Raw genomic sequence first — 23074 nt, forward strand, 5'->3', positions numbered from 1 at the left:
TTCCTATATAATAAAAATCACAGCTATGTAAGACCAAAGGGGATTTAGTCCGAAATCATCGTGAGTCCCTGCCTAACTTTTTCACAAGTCTGCATTCTCTCTTGCTCAATGTTTCATAATTATAGCCAGTTGCATGGACCTGGTACCATGAGACAGAGACTCTTTGCTGATAATTTGTTCAGCCAACAGTCCTAATCAGCTGTTGATCACATGGACCAATATTCTTTTGTGCAGGAACAATGCCCTTGATAATGCCTTATCTGCCTCTCAGTGGTTGACAGCTTTGAGTTCCACTAAAGAAATGTATAAAACAAACGTGACAATGTGCTTTATGCAACCAACATTGTGACTACCATGCCACATTGAGCCATTTCTGTGGACTCCAGGCTGTCTGTCTGTGGTCAGATTTGTAGATTTAAACATTATCGAAAAATATCCTCAGATATATCTGGTTTCACAGCAACTCTTCAGAGTGACTTTCGGATGTTATTGCTACAGATTTGTCTACAGTTAGCCTTGAGTCAGGAATTAGTCATAAATTATAACAGCAAGTGAAACATGTATTTGTCCATTTAGTGATTCAACTTTTGAACAGTTTCTTTTATGGTTAACCATGGAAAACAACACTAGGCAGATAATGGAGGGACAATCATAGAATGTGCTTGCGTTACGGATTTAATTTTTAATGTTCGTCTTTCATGAACTTAGAACTCGCTGTCCCTTGGCTCACAAGTACAAACCGGTTTTCAGACTACCTGGCAACAAACTTGAGGTACAAGTCTGTCCAAAATATTCACCCAGCTTCATTTACAGATGCTAGCTGAGATTCCTTCAAGTTCTTCTTTACCAACTCTTGTTTCTAAGTTGAAAAGAGGATCCTGTTGTATTTCTTTTGTATAGCTGGTACATCTTCACTGGGATCTGTGGAACACAACTCGTTGTAAGTTCCGAGGCTCTCCATAGCTACTCTTTTCAAATATACCTGAGAAGAGGTGGAGAAATTGTGTGTGTGTATCAGTGTGCGTCTTAAGGTCTGTGTGTATTTGCCTTTCATTGTCATGCCAAGGACAAGCAGCCTTGTCCCGTGCCAAGTGGTGCCAAGCCAGCTGGCTGTCGCTCATGCTTTTGTTTTGTGCAATGCTCTGTATTCAGCCCACGACACACATTGTTGTGAAGAGCCTTTCACTTGTTCTCCGTTCTTCGTCCCCTTTTTGTGTGTGTAGGTGTGGGTGTATGAGTGTGTGTGTCTTTATTGCAGTGACCTTGATGTGGGGCAAGAACTAGAAACACGAGTAGGCTTAAAGAAAGCAATGGGAAGAAGTTAGAAATGAAATGTTGCTTCATGTAATTACCTACTTAATATTCACAGGTGTTTGACTTTGTACATACTGTACACTCTGGTTTTGTCTGTTGTTGTTACACCTCAGAGGTGAAGGGGCACTGCTAGGCTTTGTGTTCAAATTCTGTTCATCTGTACATTGTATATGTGCCATTCCTCTGTGTGCTCTCTAGTAAAACAGAAAATTTTTCACATTTTTTTTCTCTAAGAAGAAAAGTAAGAGAAGAAGGTCCACCCTAGGGAATTGTGTTTTGCTGGGTCGTCAAAAAGCATCTCAAAGAATATTCCCTATCAGAATGGACAGGGCTGCATCCAACAACTCTTAGAACTTTTTGATCGTGACCTTTTGATTTTTTGGGCCAGATGTCTAAATGTGAAATTATGTTAAACACATTTCTGTAGTTTACGATACATTTGAGTTCTTCATTTAACTATTGCTGATAGCTAAAGTGTTCGAAAGTAGCAAAGCAAAGTTCATCCTTGTGTCTTAGCTAGGTGGTGTAGTGAGAGCCAAGAGTCAATAAGTTCCCTCGCCATATTGAACCATCATTTTAAATGCTGTTGAAAGGTCTTTAAGCTGCCAGTCTTGAAGATGTAAGTATTTTACAGCTAAATTGTGTTCTATATCACAACAAAAACTTATTTTTATATATTTTTACTTCAGCTCTATTTAAATGTCTTAGCCGTGGTGTTACAACATCCCTGCTGATAAAACAGACCAAGTAGATTCGACTTGAACTGCAGTTGTAGGAAGAGAATATCTCAAAAGAAGTTGATTGGCTGGGTAAACCCCTGTGGTGACCCATGAGAGGTTATGTTTAAAGTATCTACTCATGAATATTCATGAATGGAGTCCAGCCCCCCCCTTCCAGTCTCCTGCTACCTCATGTGTCCATAGCTGTTTTTAAATCTACATAATTTGGGTTGAAGTGCCTTTCAGATGGCCTTCCCTGTTCTCACCCTTTCCGGAAACCAGAGAGAGACACACTTGTGTGTGTGTGTGTGTAGTTGGTGGACAAACAAGTTGACATGAGAAGGTATGAGATAGAAATAACAAGGAAGAGAATTTAAGTCATACAAAGGGATAGCGTGTGATAGAGTGAGATAAGGTGAAGTCATGCTACATTTACACTGTGGTTTAATAAAGCAGAAAACTTTGTGTGAGCAATTGGTCAACAACAACATAAGAACAACATTAGAAATGAAGATGATCAAACAAGAACAACTTTTATTATACATCCATTTAAATTAAAGTCGGACATTGTATCACACCCTCTTTGTCAATCAACTTAACCAGAGTTTAGCGTCATTCTCCATCTGACATTAAATGAGTCTCCATTAATGCGTGTTGGGATAGGTTTTTGCTTTTCTTGTCAAGATGAAGTATCTCTGGCATGTGACTCTGTTTCAGAATGTCATTTAACAATAACCTCACGGCTTTCTTCCCTTCTCATCTTGTCTGTCAAGTTTGTGTCAGCATGAACTTGTCCTCATGAACTTTTGGCTGGTTGGATCTCAGGGCTTAGGGATGCAGCAATTGCATCTGCAATTGGATTTGTAGCTCAGACATCAGGAAGATTTAAAAATGTTCAGATCGAAAATAAGTTCTGCATGGAGGTTGGTTAGCCTCACTGGAAATCTCGAAAGAGGAGATCTAAATGCACCCTCATCAGACTCCATTCACCCAAAGTAATGAATTAAATAAGGTGTATGGAAGTCTGATAGAAATCCTGTCCAATGAAATCAGACTTTATTATCTCTGCCTTTTATGTAATTAAGCACATATTAAGAACAAGGAGACCATGGTCCAACATACAGAATTCATGAATTCTAACATGGATACCTGTTTGGGGTTTCAGAATATGTTTGAGTTCCCTTGTATAATTATTTGACTGTTATTCTTTATAAATTGCAAATAATTTAGCTCTTACAATCTATGTAAATTTATCATAGTAATAAAGAAATGTAAAACTGATTATCATCGACATAGCCATCAGTATCAATCCAATGTTCAGCATGCACAGTTCAGACAAAATGCCAGGGTATGCATAAAGCAGAGTAGTATGATGTGTCATCCAGTTATGTTGTTGTTCATTCTGCAACTACTTGTAGCAATTTCTTCTCTTCAAGGTTGGCCTGCTCTCATAGTATGTGGTGAGGTAATCATTCAGACACAGACAACAGTACGACCTTTAAAACTCTCTCCTTGAAAGCAATGTTTGAGTTTGTACAAAGTAACTAATGTATTAAGATAAGAAAGAGCAATTTAGAAAGTTTGTGTGCGGAATTCTGAATGCAACTCACTCCCAGTTCTGATTTTGGGTTGTGAGTGGACTGGTTTCAGATGTGTAAACCCCTTAATCAATAACGACCAAGAATGGAACCCTGAGGGACCCCACATCACAGAGTAGCAGAGAAGCCATTTTATATGATGGCACAGTTTATGACTCCATGTCTTTGTGTTCAAATTTTTTCATAGGGATATACATTTTACAGTATCATACAGTAAAATATGTAAATAGCAGGACTACAACAATGCACTAAATGTAGGAAACTTGGAAGTTACTTATTTGTGTTTACTCTCAGGTAATTAACAGGTAAATTAGAGCTGTAAAGTGCTGTTTCTGTTGTCAACATGACAGCAGTTTGTATGTTCGTTTTTGCAAAGCACAGGTAGTATTAATCGAAGGCGTGATTGTTTAACGACTATAATTTCAACAACTTTCTTGAAATACATTCCAAAGCATAAAATAATGTAGGCCAAGTTTGACTTCCTTTTAAGAGCCTTCACAATAGCAGTTTTCGGTGCCAGGGGGGAAATACCAGAGGGTTGGGAATGGCTGACAAATACCGGTGCTTCATCCTCCTGACATCTGCACACTAATGAAAGGTTGATTAATTCACGGTCAAATGAGCTGGTTGAGGATTTGAGTTTCATTGAGTTTCTTTGTGATTACTTCATCAAAACTTCGGTAAAGTAAGCAGATAAAGGGCCACTGCTTTGGAATGTCATTTGACTGGTCCCATTATACCAATGGCAGTTTCAGCATATTTCTTTATGGTGTAAAGAATAAAACTCTTGCTGTCCAAAATGTTTGTGAGCTGAAAGATACTTAAGCATAGAACTATGCTTTTGATCTAGAAATACCTCGAGTCGGATAATCGTTTGGTAAAGCTTTGTATATGGATGAAAAACGCAGCACACCAGAGCCACAAATTCTCACACACACCTCGTATATACAGTAGACATGCACTCACTCACACATCCAACTCTAGCCTCAGGGTTGTTGTTACTAGCCCTTCACTGTCCATACAGAGGGGATTGGAAGGCTTGCATCACTGTTGGTTTAATCTCAAGCCGTTCCTGCACTGCGTGAATCCAGGCTATTGTGATGAAACACGATGTATGTGTGAGGTTGTGTGCATGTGGTTCTGTATTGAGCCAGGACAGCAACTACAGCCCCATCCCTCCTATATGTTACCAACTATGTGGTAAAGGGCTGAGATCTTCCTACTGAAGCATGAAGAGGACAGAAGGAAAAATACATCTAGAAAGTAGTTTATTTTAAAGTGCATTAACGGAGGGAAAAGCGAAAAGAGCAACTTAAAAGGCTGAAGACAGTAAGTCAGAGAATGGTCCGCCTGTTGTAAAGGTCTCTCTCCCTCTGTGTGGGTGTGTCTGTGTTTGTATCTGAATGAATTTCTAGCAACTGGAAACCTTTTCTTTACTAAACTCAAGTCTCTGCCAGAGAGCATTGTTGATCATCCTCCCCTCCATTGTTGTGTGTCTATGTGTGTGCACATACATGATGTGTGTCCTTGTGTGATAGTTGACATTATCAGATGATTGCTCCCACGGCTCTTCCCTGTGTGCACGCGCATTCATGCCTGTTTGTGGTTATGTACATGACAGCTGACATTATTGTGTTTTGTGTGTGTGTGTGTGTGTGTGTGTGTGTGTGTGTGTGTGTGTGTGCATACAGTTGTTTGTCTGTGTGTTTTGACATTTGACATTATTGGCCTATTGCTTGTGGGTGGGTGTGTATATGTGTGTTGGTGTGAATATTTTCCATTCAAACATGGCCTGTAGTTTGACAACAAAACTACCTCATGTTTCACTTCTTCACACTTGTTGTTGACCGAGCTAAACAAACCTGTGTCAGTGTTTTCTCATATTGAAAATAACCGGTTTGAAGCTTTGTAGATTGCAGCTTATTTCTCTGTGGTAAACATTTTTGGGGATATGTGGGTTGTTATAGCTGGTCTGATATTGGTATCAACTTTCATAAAGGAAATATGAGGTGTCTGCCCTGAAGCTATCATATTTCTTTTAAACTAAGCACACTGTTCACTGTGACACATTGTCCTCAAAATAAAAGAAAAAAGGTCACAGTCTAACATGAGTATGTTGAATTAAGGACACAAATGTTGTGACTGAGTTAGAACATTGGTTTCTGCCTATCCAGACTGAAACACAACCATGGAGTTTTCTAGCTAAAATGGGGTGTTTTGAAAACCAAAATTAAGGGGCTCGCAAAATGAGGTTATGTGTCGATGCCAGGTCCGAAAGGGGCATTTTAAAATATATGTTACTAAAGCAATGTAGCAGACATGTAGAAAATATTCTTTTAATGGAATGGTTCAGCAGTAGAAAATAGTGGGAGACGATAAGAAACCATGATGTAACTTCAACCAAACAGAATATAGTGTTTTACAAACGTTAGTTTTGAAATAGCTTAACCTGACATAAATTACTCGGGTAACCAAATTTACAGTTGACTCAATCTGTAAAAGAGTGAACACGAATGAGAAGAACAGCCAGTGTGTTCTCTTTGCTGGGAATCTGGTTTCATTGAAATTAATGACATTTTTAACTCGGTGCTTATGCATCTCTCTGAATACTGAGGTAGTGTTGTTTTCTGGCAGAAATAAATTACTTCCTTTGCAGAATGAAACACACTTTATATTAACCCTGATCCCAGCTTTAGACAGCTGATTCAATGGAGGAGACCTGCTTCTACTACAATGCAGTACTGACTCTGTCTACAGAGCTTGCATCAGTCACACAGTCTGTTTGAGTTTGTTTAATAACGGACAGCTTTCCCTCCCTTGTACTGCATTACTTTTCTCATATGGTGAGTTCCATTTATAGTTCCTCATTTTCTCTCATCATTTGTCTTTTCAGTTCATGTTCATTTCAGAAATTAAGTTTGTCATTATATATCTGCCTGTCCAAGCATGCCAGACCACCCCCTCCAATCCATCTATCCATCCTCCCCCTCCAGTAGCCGCTCTCTTCCCTCTGCCTGGGCTTCCTTCGCATGGCCTCCTGGCTGCTGCCTGCCTGCCAGCCGCATCTCACCCATTGTGGGCTAACAATGGCAGGCGAGGCCCCAGCCTCGAGGCCTACAGCCTGGGTCTTAGAGGGGATGTCGGGGTGGGCGGTGCTTATGGAGGAGGGGGTGCGCTTGCCTGTGAAAGGCTGCCTCTATGGGGGCAGCCAGTAAGGGAGGGAACCCTGAGGGGAAGTGGGGGACCAAGAAAAAGCAGGTCACGCCCAGATTAAAATTCAATGTATGCCCCTTGTACGACTGTCTGCCTATGTCAGCAAGCTGGCCTTGGTACACAGTGCATATTTGTGTGTGTGTGGGGATTCTTAGGTTTTTCAAGGTGCCATGCTGGGATGAGCGAGAGAAAAGGGAGGAAGATAAGACCAGACATTAGAGCGACGGGAGTAAAGACTGGGGGGATTGGGGAGAAATGTGTGTGAGTGGATAGGAAAAAGAAGGAGGTGGTAATCAGTGTCTCCCTCATCATGGCTTTGCTTCAGTTGTTTTCAGCTCAACACACCTTCAGGGTTTGTGTGTGTGTGTGAGTGTGTGTGTGTGCGTGTGTGTGTGTGTAGGGGTGTCTTCTTAATGGGGTAACAGCAGAGTCATAATGTATGCAAGAAAAAGCTGATTTGGTGATGCATGCTTCCTTTGTGTTGATGCTGCTGCATTTTGGGAGGGGGGGCCTCTGTGCATGCACACACAAACACACAAATACACACACAATTCAATCCCCCTCTGTTTTGGGCCCCATCTCCATATGGTGGCTTGGCTTGATGAGAGCTTGATGAAGTCAACCAGAAGTCCCCCACCCCTGTGTGTGTGTGTGTGTGTGTGTGTCTGCACAAATCTGTGATTGCTTTTCAGCTAATGGATAAATGAGAGTTTCGCCCTTGCAGTGCTATTGTGTATGTGCGTGTGTGAGAGAGAGGGGAGCGAGAGCATGTGTGGATCGTCAGCTTGTATATTGGCTTGCAAGCTGTTTTCATTATATTTCATTATTCATGTTTCATGCATGATTGTGCAAGTGATCAGCTCTGTTGGGTTGGAGGCTAATCAGGGGGTGGAAAGGTTTCTAAACTGAGACATACAGACAGTCCAACAAAACCTCAAATGTCACAACCTTTGCGTTGGACAAAATATTTTCCAGAATGTACTGAAAGAAAAAACAATCTTGTCGAATTGAAACCAAAACATCACACGCAACCTACAGTTGCTATTTATTGTTCAGATTTGCCAACAGGGATTGAACTGAGTCCATGTCTGAAATTTCTGCTTCTTTGTTCGATATGAACCCCCGGTGAGACACACTCACTGTTACTATGGCAAATGGGCAACCAGATTAACCAGTAAACCGGCAGCATTTATTTTCATTTCCCCGAGTTTGCTCAGAATCCAAACAGTGATTAACCTTCAACAAATGTGAGCACCAAGAATAAACCGTCGTTAAATGTTTCCAAGTCAAAGAGTTTTTGCCTTTACAGCACGGCTCTCTTCAGAGCCTCTCTAAGAGTGTCATCTGTTTGACAAGCCAAGGTCAATATGAGCTCATTTTGAAAAGTCCTTGAAGTTACTTTTGTTCAGTCTATAGATTGATTTGGCTTCTTTTGTCCGGTACTGGCTTTTAGTTGTATAGTAAAAAAAAACACTGATTAATGAAACTGGATTTGTGTATCAAATGTTCAGCTTTGTGCTCAATTGTATTTGTGCACAAACTACAAATGCTTGGCTTTGTACCTCCTTCCTCTGTAGATGTACATGAACGGCGCCAGAGTGAGCTTTTTCTTTCTTTCCTCTTTTTGTTGCTACCTAGTCATTCCTTATGTTGTGTCCGCCAACACAGAATGGAGCCATTTTGTCTCCTTCAGTTCCTGAAATGAAATATAAGCCTCTTAAATGCATACTTATCTTGCCCTGCAGACTGTGCTTGAAGAACAAACACACACATGCATGCACACACACACACACACACACTAACTAAAGAGGCATTGTGATGCCAGCCCCTTGTTGTTCCTAAGACGGCGGCTGCATGCATATGGCAGATGGTTGTTCCTTTGCTTTGCGTGCCGCCATATTAAACAAAAACCATGGCTAAGGCCACGGCTGGTTTAGGAAAAGGGCAAAGTGCGAGAGAGACAGAGAGGGACAAGACAAAAGAGCAGCAGAGGGAGACAACAGGCTTGGCATATGTAAACACAAGCAGGAAATCCATGTGTATAAGTGCGCATATGTGTGTGCATAACCACATTAACGTTAGATGCATTGCTTACAAAGATGCACAGGGAAAGACATAAACCTTCTCCAGAATTAACAAACAAAGATAATCAGGATACACACACCAGATGAACAGTTTGCTGTAGGGAACGAGCCATACTTATGCGGTTGCAGATAACGTGTGTATGTTGTATGTAGTGTCTGTTTACATGTGAACGTCTGGTTCCCCTTATTAAAAAATGGTGTTACACACAATATACATATGAGTATATGTGTGTGGATGTCTTTGGTAAGACGGTGTAATGGTGATTGGAGGGCAAATCCAGTGCGATGACCTTTTATGGCTGTCAGTTCCTTTCATATTCTTACATGTTGGGGTGTGTTGTTAGTGTTTGTGTGTCCATACAATGGTATGTTTCTGTCCTCTTTGCTCAGAGGAAAGATGGTGGCACACTGAGATACAGGGACCTTTACAGTTTGTCTTCTGCACTTGTCCTGCTTTTAGTCCCAGCGTCTAGCTCTAACAGGAGGCTAACATTATTAAAATCTCCATTAAATATGAATATTTATACGAATACGAGTTCTGTGCTTCATATCAGCATACATCACAAGCTGGTTCATACATTTGTTATAGATAGAGTATAAATAGTATAGATATAAAGAGGCAGGCTCCATCGTGCATCTCACTGACTCCAGGCATATGAGCGCTCTTCTTTGCATTTAGGATATTGCAGTAGATTTGTTTGCAGTGGGAATTAAAAGATGCTGCTGAATTGCCGCCCTTTTGTACATTAAACTCTCCCAGTTGTCGATACTTTGAAATTTTGCACCTTTGATACTAGTTTGTTGTGAAGCAGGTTTCCATCACACTCCATGCTGTGTGTTGGTAGGTTCATATGCCATCACCTTTGTTGCCTCAAGGGTTAGGAACGGAGTACAATCCTATGCCGAAGAAATGATAAATCAAAACTGGAATCCAAGTTTTTCTAGCAGACAGTGAATGTAGGTTTTATCACATGCAGGGGAGTGATGCTAGCCTGTCTCAAGTGTAGCTTGATACATTATTTTCTCATGTCTGCGTCAGTGCAGCCAGACAAGGCTGCATGCAACATTATGTCTTTACACTTAAAACAGAACAAACAACAGACCAAACCTCCCCCCAAAACTCTGCCTTCTTATATCCAATTTAGCCTAGGATAATCATGGTTTACACTGGAGCTGATTTTTGTGTATGACACACATGCATCAAGGCCCTAACTCTGCTTCACCTCAACCCAGCTTTAGCTATGTATTCCATATCATTTATTTCTTGTGTTTGCTTGGAAGCTTTACTGCTCTCTGCAGCTGAAAGCAGCATTTATGGCTTTTCTCCTCTCCAAGTAACCTTCATTCTAGTGCTGCACACGCTCACAATAGCATTAATCGACCAAGTGGCTCTCCATTAACAGCAGCATGTATGCAAGTCTTGAATTGGACCACTTTAGCTTTCATGTAAGATTGCTTGCTTTCAGATCAGACAGATGAAGTCCTTGATTGAATTTCAGACGTTGTCAAGTAATGACGCCATCCCTCCCTCCATCCTTCCATCCAATCCCCATAGCTTTTATCTTTAGCAATATACCTATGTGTGTGCCTGTCCAAAACTGGACTCACAAGCTTCATTATATGTGCTCTTCCTCATTCTGATGATTTTGACCTGCCTTTGTCCCTCTCTTTATCTCTTGGCCATTTTTGCTGAACTTCTTTTCAGAGTTATCAGGTTTACATCAAGCTCTACCGTCTCTCCCTCTGGACTTATTTCTCTCTATTTCCCCCATTTTTCTTTTTTTTGTTGCTCTTTGCTCAATCAGGTTGGGAACTTGGGGCTGACACGTCAGCCGTTTGCTGATTTTCACCCGTGTCAGCTTTGTCAGATCTGCAGTTTTACTTTCTTGTTGTTTCTACAGCGGCACATCAGCTGACTTCTTTTTTTTCTCTTCCTCGTCACATGGTTCTCGCCTCCCCTGCTGCAACAGAATAGAGCAAATCAGGGAATCAATTCAGTGTAATCATGACAAATGAGTCCCGGTGGTTAGCAAGGATTTGTGTGCATGTTTGTGTGGGACATGGGTTCTGGGAAATCACAAATGAATCAATCAACTGTTATCGCATCAGCAAACACTGTAGGAGGGAGAGATGGACGGATGGATGGGTGAATGATGGATGATGGATGGATGGATGGGCAGAGGGGAAAAGGAGAAATTGAGTGTAGTGTGTGTGTGTGTGTGTGTGTGTGTGTGTGTGTGTGTGTGTGTGTGTGTGTGTGATTGTGTGTTTCTGTGCATATGCACGTCTGCTGTGCAGAGATAGATGGCTGATTGAATACAGGGCCATGTGTGTGTCTTGTGTGTGTGAATGAGAGCGAACGGGGGGGTTCTGTGTTAACCTTGGAGCTGTCAGAACAGATGGAAGATGGGAAGGGCCACAGGCTGCGAGGGATATGTTGGCTGCTGGAGGAGGATGAATCCTCTGCTACTTTTGGAAAGGGGTGGTGAGATTAGAGAAGGGATAAAAAGGCAGTGGGATTTTTTTTACAGTCGATGCATTTCACGGAGGATTGAGTTTCTTGATCAAAGTAAATAGTCATCGACGTAAAAAGAGCGAGGATACAGTGTTACTGAAGTCTTAGGTTTGAGGGTAGCGGAGGAGGATGAGCCAGTGTTTCACAATGAGAGTGTGTGTTTTTGTTGTGTTGAATCAAAAAAGACTAAATCTACTCAAGATGAGAAACATCATCAACCTACTTATAGTGTTTTTCTAATGAAATATAGTGATAAAGCACCATAATAACGAGCTGTTAGGATTAGACCATTAGGCCAGTGCTGAGTAAAACAAAAAAGATACCAGTTCATTGTATTATTACATTTTTAAAAGACATTTAAATTTAACAGAGAGTTTTGTTAATGATTCCCAAACAAGATTTTTTTTTGATTGCCAAGGTTGTAAGACCTAATGAGAAAATCATGTTATCCATTTCAAGAGTAGATGATGGCGGAAACAATTGCAGTTTGGTTGGATAAAAAGTAGTAACTCCAGCTTAAATTTGAGTTACATTTAAATAACTGTCTAAGACAGGTTGACTATTGACATCAGTGCTAAAAGCTACTATCCTTAAAATATCAGATGAGGTAATTGATTTGTCAACAAAAACTGTCATGTAGGCTTTTGGTGTAACTTTATTTGGTTTTCCTTTAATTTCACTCCAATCCATATAACGTAACCAAATGAGAGTAGTGATCCTATGTGGGTGGCCAAATGAAGGAGTCGTTTTTTTGCAGTGCGCATTGCTGTGGGGGAAGTAGAAAAATAGAATCAAAGATATTCTCTTGTTGAACTTTAAAATGCACTCTGAGGGGTGGGCGGGGTTTGTCTGTCTGCGAGGTTTGTGGTGAGGCAGGGGTTGAATAAGACTATCATCTGTGCATGTGTGTGTGTGTGGGTGTGGGTGTACATGCTCACATTGGCTCAGCGCCCGGCTCCATCTCCCCAGCTGATTAGGGGGTTAATGGCCTATGAGCGTGAGGAGCTCTCTCCCTCCTGATTTGCTGACTTGCTTATGTGTGGGTGGAGTTTCCATCGAGTGGCAGATGGTGTACAACCAGGAGGGCGGGAGGCAGGGTAAAGTGTGTTTATATGTTCATATATAAACAAAGATATATATATATTTTTCCAAAATTGTTTGTGGTTTTCTCGCATACATCTAAGCAGGAATTTATCCAAATCTATAAAAAGACACCTGTATTATTATATGTTTCAATGTCTTTCCCACATGCATAAAAGTATAGTTTGAAATGCAAATAATTCAGATATATCTACTCACATAATCTGAATTTCCTCAATGGAGAGGTGGGTAAACCACTGTGGATTTAAATTCACTAGACTCTATACATAGCACAAGTGTGACTCATGAATAACCACAAATGACACATACATACACACTTTTGTCAGAGATGAAGATGTCACACATTGTGTTTAGGCTTTCTAGGCAAGCACACATATCTGCATCAGAACAGACAAAAACACATAACACACATAGAATAACCAAGCCACGAGCAAAGATACATGGAAATGCATGAAGTGTGCGTGTTTGTTTGTGTGTGCATGTGTGCGCATAGTCTACTGTAAATATCACTGACTTTTGTGCATTATTTGGTCTTGATGTGCTCACTATGGCATTAAGAACAAAAACAGACAGGGTCTGAAAAGGTAGTTTTGTTCAGTGTGTTTCCATGCTTTTGTATGTGTGTGTGGGTTTGTCTGATGCAGTATCTTTTTTTATCAAGTGTCATTTCATCCCCATCTGCTGAAGACACACACACACACACACACACACACACACACACACACACACACACACACAGGGAGGGAGGGAGAGAGTGGTAAGAAGTCCTCATGAGATTGGCACAAAAAAGAATGGGTATGTTTTTCATTAAGCCTTTGAGTATTGACTCATCGAGCTATGGAACTAGATACATGTCTATGAGTTGGAGAAAGAAACAAGAAATCTTGTAATCTTGTCTGCCATGGAGTACCCCAAGGTTCCATCCTTGGTCCCATTCTATTTGTATTATTAGTTAAAATGCTTGTTTGTTGCTTGGACTTTAATCCGTAAAAACTCAACATTTGCTTGTGTCATATGGGACAATAGATAACAGATGAAAAATGTAAAACTCGACTAAAAAGTGAAACTATTCTAGTGACTTAAGTGACTTAGTGACTAAAAATATGTTGCCATACATTATATCCTGTCATTCCTATGAGACAGTTAGAGTCTCACATAAAATCATATAGGAATGGCCATGTTGCATGGGAAGAGCCTTAATTAAGATATGAATGCCCAAAAAACAGCTGTCTTAACCAGATAATTAAACCCAGCATCGCTGTAGGTTCTATGGGTCAACCTGGCAAAAGAGAGGTGAGGAGTGTCAGACAGACGGACTATAAACTGTGTCTGAGCCATTTTTGACTTGATTGAAAGTGAAAAGAGCAGCAGTGTCACTGTAACAATCATCCCGTGGCCTGAGCAACAATAGGCTTTAACCTAACAGACAAAGACATAGAGAGAAGGGGGGGGGGGGGGGGGGGGTTGGTCCATAGCCGAGAGAAAGAGGGAAATCAGCTCTTTCAGCTGTGGGAGAGATTTAATGCTGAATGTCATCTGCCATCAAAATTTTTGCACTTATTTGAAATGCTATACTGGATTTCTAGAGGCAAGTGCAGCAATGACTGATGACTGACAAGACCCTATTTAGACAGCTTTGAGGGTAGATAGCTCCCAAATGTTCCCCCGATGCTTTTAAGAAATGCTCTCCTCCGGATTTTTGAATGATCTTTTGGCCTCCGCTGTGATGATTTCACCACTGCAAGATCAAATTTGGACTCCATTAGCCTAAGCTGTGGTTTCTGCAAATTGGCTCGACAGGTATATCCATTATAGAGACAGAGGAAAGGAATGGAAACCCTTTCTTCTGACATTTATGATATTACCATGTGCTGCAAGACACAAAGATTGGTTGGACAGGCGCGCTCAGTAGGGGAGAGAGGTTTCAACAGTTTGGAGGACTCTTTATGTCTATCACTTCCAGATGCATCAGCTTCTCTTTCTCCCCCTGCAGTCTGCTCTCTCAGTGTCTTGCTCATCCTTCCTGTCATAGTCAGATGCCCTGTTAGACACAGTGGACAGTTAGTGTTGGTCAGTCAATGTCTAGAAATCAATCAGTTTGTGAATAAGTTGACAGTATTATTCATGAGGAGGCATGTGTAGTTGTGTTTCAAGCTGACATGTTTGCCAGTTGTGATGGTTGGCATGTAGCCAGCTGGGTCAGTTTGTCAGAAAGTCGGTCAGCGGTTTTCATGTGGTTGTAATAATTGTTGGGTTGGTTTCATGGTGGCTTGTTCAGATGGAAAGGATCGATGCTTTCTTGCTTTAGACCCCTAATCATCAAAACTGGAATTTCCTCATGGTATTTTCTCTTTGATAAGTAAGTGTACATGTAGCAACAATTCTGCATAAACATAGGCCTTTTGTCAAAGTTATTTTTGGCCAACGCAGTTTTGGTTAGTGTTTCTAAAGTTCAGTTTTTTCTTTGCTTGTCAGCAGTGTTGTGCATTAGGTTGAGATTGTTGATTAGATTGGTCTTGGTTCACAACCTACTTCTTTTATTTTGTGTAACAGTCTCTACATTCAATAACATACATCAGTCTCTTTTAACTCTTTATGTAGACACCCCTGTAGCTTCTCTTTGTTGTAGCAAGTCGATTGGATGTCAGTGTATGTGTGTGTCTGCCCTCAACCTACATTTGGTCTGTACAAAGATATTGTGGATTTAGATTTTGCATTATGCTTTAACACATACGTATAAGGCTGCTCTACCATGTGTGCCCATACACCAGAATTTATTATTAATGTCTGTGAATTAGTGTTCGCATTTTTCTTTGTTAGTTTTTCAGGACTTTATTATTAGTTTTCAGCAAATAGTTCACTTTGTATATGAGGGCTGTTGTCATTAATACCCATGTAAAGTCATGAACATGGTTGTGTTAATAACTGCAGAAAAAAAGCTGAAAAAGTCTGTCAAGTTCAACAAATGTGAATGTTACCTAGCTATTTTTGCTGCAATAAAGTCTCACTTTTTTCCCCTTTTTCCTTGTGTCTTTGCAGGCTTTCACCTTAGTGGCACAGTAACTGAACCCACCACACCATCAGAGCCAGAGGTCACACACAAGGTGGCCATCAGCTTTGACCGCTGCAAGATAACCTCCGTCACTTGTGGCTGCGGGAACCGGGATATATTCTACTGTGCGCATGTGGTGGCGCTGTCTCTTTACCGGATTCGCAAGCCTGAACAGGTAATAATCACAATTCACAGTATTTCATCTCTTAATATCATAAACTTTGACTTTCTGTTTAATGTATTTTTTCCACTATGCATACATTTTAAACATACACAAAGACAAGTAAAAGTCATCTGAAGAAGGCAACTCAAACATGCCAAATTAGAATAATATAGAGCAGCGTTAAAGAGTGACAAACATCCCATATTTTTTCAAGTTGTTTTTAAATTTTAGAATACTAACAGCACTACTCTACTTCTGTTGCCTTAGTTATGTGGTGCAATGAGTCTAAACATCATGCAACTTCACAGAGAAGAACAGCTTAAAAATCATTGGCAAAAGCTACAGTGTTGCTTCAAAGTGTTTACTAAGTTTTTTGGTTTGATTAGAGAGTTCTTAAATAGAGACAAAAGGTATAGACTCACACGTTACAATACGAAAAGTTGCCATGTCATGCACCAACACATGTGTGTGTGTGTGTGTCTGATGCAGGTGAAGCTGCGGCTGCCCATCTCCGAGACGCTGTTCCAGATGAACAGAGACCAGCTGCAGAAGCTGGTCCAGTATCTGATAACAGCCCACCACACTGAGGTGCTGCCCACCGCTCAGAAACTGGCCGATGAGATCCTCTCCTCCAACTCTGAGATCAACCAGGTTCATGGTGAGACGACAACGCCTGCGCCAACATGTTCAGTCTGTGTTTGGTTTGATTTCAAGCAACAATAAGTCGGATTTCATTTCTAACTTTCATGTTGCATCATCTGGATCTGATTTTGAATGTCAGGAGGACAGACCAGTCAATATGAAAGTTTTCTTCTCTTCTTTTCTACCTGTTCTTAATTCTTGAAAAGTTCTTGCTTTGTGGAGATGCTGTCCATCCCTCTGCAGTGATATCTTCACAGCAACAGGCCAGACTTAAAAGCTTCCAGACTTGAAACATGCCGCATGCAAGCCTACAGGCTGTCATACGTCAGAGCCCCTGATTACTCTGGCGAAGCAGCGAGCCCGGGCTTCAAATGGCTCGTTTGATTTCTCAGTTCCCACTCTCCAGTCACCACCTCCTTCCAGTGGCTGGGCTATGTTGAAGAAAGCAGAGAAAAATAAGTTGAATGATGAAATGGATGCTGCAGAGGGTAAAAAGGAGAGATGTGTCGAAAGGAAGGGGACACTGAGAGGAAGAGACAGGAGAAATGGCACTCAGGGAAATGGGAGGGAGGAGGCGGAAAGGAGTGGAGAGATGAAAGGGCCGGAGAAAGTATCGAGATGAAAAAGAGGAGGAGAACAGCAATGGGCGTGCATCAGGGAAACGACAAACGAGACACATCCTTTCACCAAACAAAACTCGTTTGGTTTCTCTATTTCATCCTCCTCGCTAAATGTTGACATTCTCCAGCTCTTCTGTCCAGGAAGCCCCGGGCTGTGTTTCCTCTCAGCAAAGGGGGATCATGGGGGTTGAAGTTCAGTCGATCCAGGAGCGAGGCAGCCTTTGATGGAGGAATGTTGCTGTTTGCTGCAGTGTACTCCCAGCCAGTTGGAAACACATCTCTGGGCCTTCCTCAGCTCACTTCCTCCTAGATCAAAGCAGCTCCCCCCCCTTCAGTGCATATCTACATTTCCCTGTAGTATTTCTCAGACGCAACGCTCAGTGCGGAATAGAAGGAAAATAAAGTTGGACTTATATCCCTGCAGGGTATGATAAGTGTAGAAAGAGCAGCTTTTTGTAAATGTCACATTGCTGCACTTTAAGTTAAATGTTAAAACAAATAGGTTTGAAAGCAGTGAGTGCTGGCAACGATTTCGATGACCTCAGAATTACTCATTTCTTAGTTTTGCTCTCAGGATGGTTATTTATGACTCTCTCTCAGCATTGAAGGAATAAATTTGGGATCAAATGTCAGTATCTAGCACAGTAAGCTGTGTTTTTGTGGAGTGGCTATCTAAAAGTAATCTCCATTTCCCATAGTTACCCTCTGTTTACTTTCTTTCCTCGGGTTAACAACTGTGAACAGGAAGGAATGGAGCCACCCAGTGAATATACAGACGTGCCTTTGCTTACAGCATCTTTCATGATGTGAGAGGAATGTTGATGCTGGATTGAAACTGTGCCTCTGTTTTCAGTTTAATCCAGTTTTTCATGCAGTTCCATATAGTATTGTGTGTTTGTGTGTTTGTGCCTGCCATTAAGTATATGTGTTTGTGAATTCCCAGGTGCACCAGACCCAACTGCTGGTGCCAGCATTGACGATGACAACTGCTGGCATCTGGACGAGGATCAGGTCAGGGAGCAAGTCAAACAGTTTCTATCCCAGGGAGGATACTACGGCTCTGGGAAGCAGCTCAACTCCATGTTTGCTAAGGTACACGTCACTGCTTCCTACCTCTGCTTCAGTGTTAGATATTATTAATGCAAGAAACCAAAGAGTTAAATATGTAGCAGCCCATTTGAACAGACCTGTGATCATTTTGAAACTATAATAAAATGTCTAAAATGTGTGTGATAAAAATAATTTTGAACACTAAAAACTACCTTGTGCTCTACCCATCTATTTATATTGCTATTATGAATTTTCCTATAATAACAATGGTTCAAATTTGTCATGGGTTGCTTTTAGTGAAGAACCCACTTGACATTATCCCACAGTTCTGCAGTTCTCCTTAACTCTCTGGTACATTTTATCGTCTTTCCACTCATTGCTTTGGTTTTTATGAACCACAGTTTTTCTTTATAGGTGAAATGTCACTGCTAACTTGCATTAGGTTTTTCGACTTCAAAAAAGAATACAAAAGTGATCACACTGATGTAGGCTAAAGTTTTTTTTCCAAATTTCCAATAATCCAACACAATAGTGACTTTTATTAGACTCTCCCCTGCCTGTAAAATTCAACTCCTTTTTTTATGAGTAAACTCATGTTTATGTAACGTTGACAAAAGTTTGCCCCCAAATATCCAGTAGTTGAGTCAGAATTTTCTCCTACATATTTGTCACATCTTAATTTTAACTTCACATACAGCACTTGTTCTGTAGTGTCAAAGAATACCAGGATTTACAGATGACTGTGCTCTTTTGTGTCCATTCGGCAATGATCTTTTGTCTCCATGTGAAACTTTGCTTTCCCACGGCGAAACTACACATAACGCGAGTCTAGAGAACATTTCAAGATTGCTTTAACTGTATTATTCAAACTCGAGACACCAACTGGTCTTTAATATGGTTAAATATAACCTTGCAAATCTTCAAAGTTGGTTTAGAGGTTTTATAAATTGGCCTTCCATTCGGCAATGATCTTTTGTCTCCATGTGAAACTTTGCTTTCCCACGGCGAAACTACACATAACGCGAGTCTAGAGAACATTTCAAGATTGCTTTAACTGTATTATTCAAACTCGAGACACCAACTGGTCTTTAATATGGTTAAATATAACCTTGCAAATCTTCAAAGTTGGTGTAGAGGTTTTATAAATTGGCCTTCCTAGTGCTCTTTGTCTGAGTGTAAAGAGGCCACTATACACAACCTATTATCTCTCCATTTCAATGCCAAACTCTTGCTTTTATTTAGTTTCAGGTGGGATTGAAATGGTTTTATAACATCTTACAGTCTGCTTTTGAACTAGAAGATGAAATGCTAGATGTACTTGATCAGGTGGGCGTGTGTAAGACATCATGCTTTATCGTTTCCATTGTGACTGGATTTCAGACATGTATCCCTCTATCATGTACTGTACATTCCAACCTGAGCTGCCTTGGATTTTTATTCGCTTCCTAGTTGAATCAGTGAGTTTATGTTTCATCTCAAAAGATGATGTGGCTAACTAAATTTTCAGTGCATCTCAGATCATGCATAGAGTTAGGTATCGTTTTTTCTGATACCGGTGCTAAATAAATACTTTTTAAATGGTTCTGTTGCTTAAACGCTTCCAGAACAGATTTCTCCCAGCAAAAAGCCTGAAATGATGATCGATGATAAGACGTTTTTTTTTGCTTAAGGCAAGATGAAAGTAGAAATTTAACAGATTAACTGTCAACAGTTATAATTACATTTATGACTTTATACTGATTTTAATACCTATTAATATCACGTATAGTTTCAAATTTTGTATTCTCTCCTGAAAAGATTGTAATGTTATAATGACGTTCTACATACAATGACTCTAACTGTGCTCTCCGGGTCTTTCCAGGTGCGGGAGATGCTACGAATGCGAGACTCCAACGGCGCCCGAATGCTGACGCTCATAACGGAACAGTTTATGGCGGACCCTCGTCTGTCGCTATGGAGACAGCAAGGCACGGGCATGACGGACAAGTGTCGGCAGCTGTGGGATGAGCTGGGTAAGTTGAGATAAAGAAACGTTGTGCAAAAAGAAACATGCAGAAATATTTGATTCTGATTTCTCCATTTTAATTTTTTTATTGTTTTCGTAAGTCAGTGGCTGTCAAACAGACGTGTCCAGTCTGTCTGTGACTGAGATGAATATTCACCTGGTTAGGTGAACACTCAGTCACTAAGCTATTAGGTCTTCCAGTCTGTAGCTTCTCCTCCCGCTCCAGCCTCTCCTCTCGCTCCGCACTGAGTGAATGATAAAGGCTGCCGATCAATACGGCTGCTCAGCTTCTCTGCAATCAATCTCAGCATTTAAGAGGTCAATAAGAACACTTCCTGGGTCAGCCAGGGAGATCATGACACAGTCACAGGGAGACAACAAAAAAAACAGCCTGACAGTCAGAGTTTTTTGCCTGATTATTTTTCTCAGATGCAAAAATACAGTTTGATGTTCATGTAGAACTCTAGAGGAAAAAACAGTAAGGAAGCAAAGAAGACCACCTAGCTGTCAGTTTTTATTTCCAACATTTTGATATATAAAATATGACAATTTATAATTATCATAATTGTGGATGTGGGATTTAATGACGTGCAGCAGATTGTTCACTTGACATGACTGAAAGATTATTCTTCAGATTTGTCCAGTTTTTCTGTTTTTATTATTACATTGAATTGTATTTTTTTAAAAGACCGTTGATTATTTTCATACAGTCTGCTGTTCCCTCGATCATTCAGTTGAATAACCATCCAGAAGGTTATATCTTCAACCTCCATTTACTGTCACAATTGATTATGTTTAGAATGCTTGATAAATGACTTGAATGATTAATTGATTACTGACAGATTTTCGTAGCAGGTCAAGTCTCTCATTTAGGACCACACTCCCTTTTTGACCTCTGTATACTGACCTCTGACTACCCTCATTTCCCCAGGTGCACTGTGGGTGTGTGTGGTGCTAAACCCCCACTGTAAAAGTGAGGAGAAGAGCACCTGGCTCAAGCAGCTGAAGAAGTGGGGGGACATGGACGTCTGCCCGCTGGAGGACGGCAACTATGGCAGCGAGCTTCCAAACATCACTAACGCTCTTCCACAGAGCAACCTCGCACAGGGTGGGTACAGACACACACATACTCTGTGATCAAAATATAAAAGCAAACCAGAATAAATTTGATCTTGATGGAGCAACCTGTCACTCTGACTGATCCTGTATGTTTTGTCTTTCTCAGACTCCGTGTCCAGGCCGAGGAGGACAGTGTTCAGCCGGGCCAACGAAGCCTGTGACCTCCACTGGCAGGACAGTCACCTCCAGAGGATCATCAGCAGCGATTACTACATGTCCCCGTCCTACCAGAGAGAGGGGGAGAGCCTGCTGTTCAACCCACAGGGTCTGCCACTCTGGCTCGGTAAAATCACAATTCATTATTAATTTCCAGAAAAAAACATTATTTTTGCCTTTTGCATTATTTGCTTTCTGCATTTATACTCTATTATTCATTTAGTCAAATTTGATATGTATTCAGGGTAGAAACGTGGACTGAACAACATGCACACAAACACACACAATTCCTGTGGAACCTGTGAGATTCTGAAAACTTGATTTTCAGGAGGAATGCAAGTGTTCCTGTGGTACATCCATATACCCACAATCTCTAATTCCAAACACACACACACACACACTCTAATTCTGCTGATATTGAGGCCAGTATCTGCAGTAAGCAGCTTCCAGCTAAGATCTGTCAGATTCTGCAACTTAAGCCAGCTATCAGACACGCACTGGCGTTCTGCTGAGCCTGCAGAGTGTGTGGGTGTGTGAGAAAGTGTGTTTGTGCAGTTACTAACAACATTCTATGACCCCCAGTGTGATTGTTTCTTTGGTTATTTGTAAAAGAGGGAATAAAAAAAGTTTTGGAGGAAAAAAGCCCATTTAAGATCTTTTCACGTTCATTTCTGTGTGTGTGTGTATCAGTATGAAGCTGTTCTGACCCCACCTATTTTCGATTGTCAACCACACAGACCATGTACCAACAGCATGCGCTCGCGTCGATGCCCTGCGTTCCCACGGTTACTCAAGGGAAGCCCTGCGATTGGCTGTTGCTATCATCAACACACTTCGCCTCCAACAGCAGAGACAGATGGACATCTACAAACACCAAAAGAAAGGTATCATACACACACACACACTCACATAGCTATTATGCTGTTTCTGGAGCGACGGTGCCATGACCACTCAATTTACATTTGGCTGACTTCTCGCCTCTTATCCTCTGTCAGAGCTCCTCCAGAGGGGTGTGACCTCCACCACTAACCTAGAAGGCTGGGTCGGTCATCCCTTAGACCCGATTGGCTGTCTGTTCATCACTCTCACAGAAACCTGCCGCGTGGATGACGACAACAGCATGGATACCGGAGGTACATACACAGAATTCCGTTTCTCCTTTTTAATTGAGTTTTTTTTTCAAGGGAATTATTATAAGAAATCATCAAAACTCTTATTAGACTTATTTAAAAGCCAAAAGAGGAGGCCTGTCATGTTTTATTTTGGGGAGGAGCAACCTACTCTATTATCATGTGTTTTTGTGTCTCATGTGTTTTCAGGCATGGAAACCAGTGTCTTTACTTTAAGGACAGAATTACTTATATTTAGATTCAAATCATTCATCCTCCACGTGTCCACTTTGAACATTATTGACGTTGTCTAAGATACAGTACTGTCCATTAAACCTATAAACGCCTGAGTATGAACCTCAGTAAGATGCATACTCAACCATGAAACTCCTCCCAGTCTCCTCACACAACGATATGTTGATCACATTTACATTTTTCATTTAGCTGATGCTTTTTATCCAAATCGACTTACAATAACTGCATTCAACCCTGAGGGTACAGTAGCTCGATTTTAACAAACACACGGTATAATACTTCCTGACCCACTAATCCAGCTGATGCAGAGGTGATGGGGTTCACCAGCAGTGACTCATTAGACCACACACCCAATGTTC

The 23074-nt window shown here is 41.0% G+C and overlaps 1 protein-coding gene across 1 annotated transcript in view; it reads left to right on the plus strand.

The window, feature by feature from the left end:
- Positions 1 to 23074, plus strand: part of zswim5 (zinc finger, SWIM-type containing 5) — a 58925-nt gene that overhangs the window by 23623 nt on the left and 12228 nt on the right. Inside the window, exons 2-9 of the mRNA XM_061085018.1 lie at positions 15584 to 15771; positions 16249 to 16417; positions 17965 to 18113; positions 19933 to 20083; positions 21008 to 21184; positions 21302 to 21478; positions 22089 to 22235; positions 22347 to 22484. Coding sequence (XP_060941001.1) covers positions 15584 to 15771; positions 16249 to 16417; positions 17965 to 18113; positions 19933 to 20083; positions 21008 to 21184; positions 21302 to 21478; positions 22089 to 22235; positions 22347 to 22484 — 1296 coding nt within the window. The remainder of the gene's footprint in view (positions 1 to 15583; positions 15772 to 16248; positions 16418 to 17964; positions 18114 to 19932; positions 20084 to 21007; positions 21185 to 21301; positions 21479 to 22088; positions 22236 to 22346; positions 22485 to 23074) is intronic.

The sequence above is a fragment of the Limanda limanda genome, chromosome 13 (genome assembly GCF_963576545.1).
Source record: "Limanda limanda chromosome 13, fLimLim1.1, whole genome shotgun sequence".
Lineage (NCBI taxonomy): Eukaryota > Metazoa > Chordata > Actinopteri > Pleuronectiformes > Pleuronectidae > Limanda > Limanda limanda.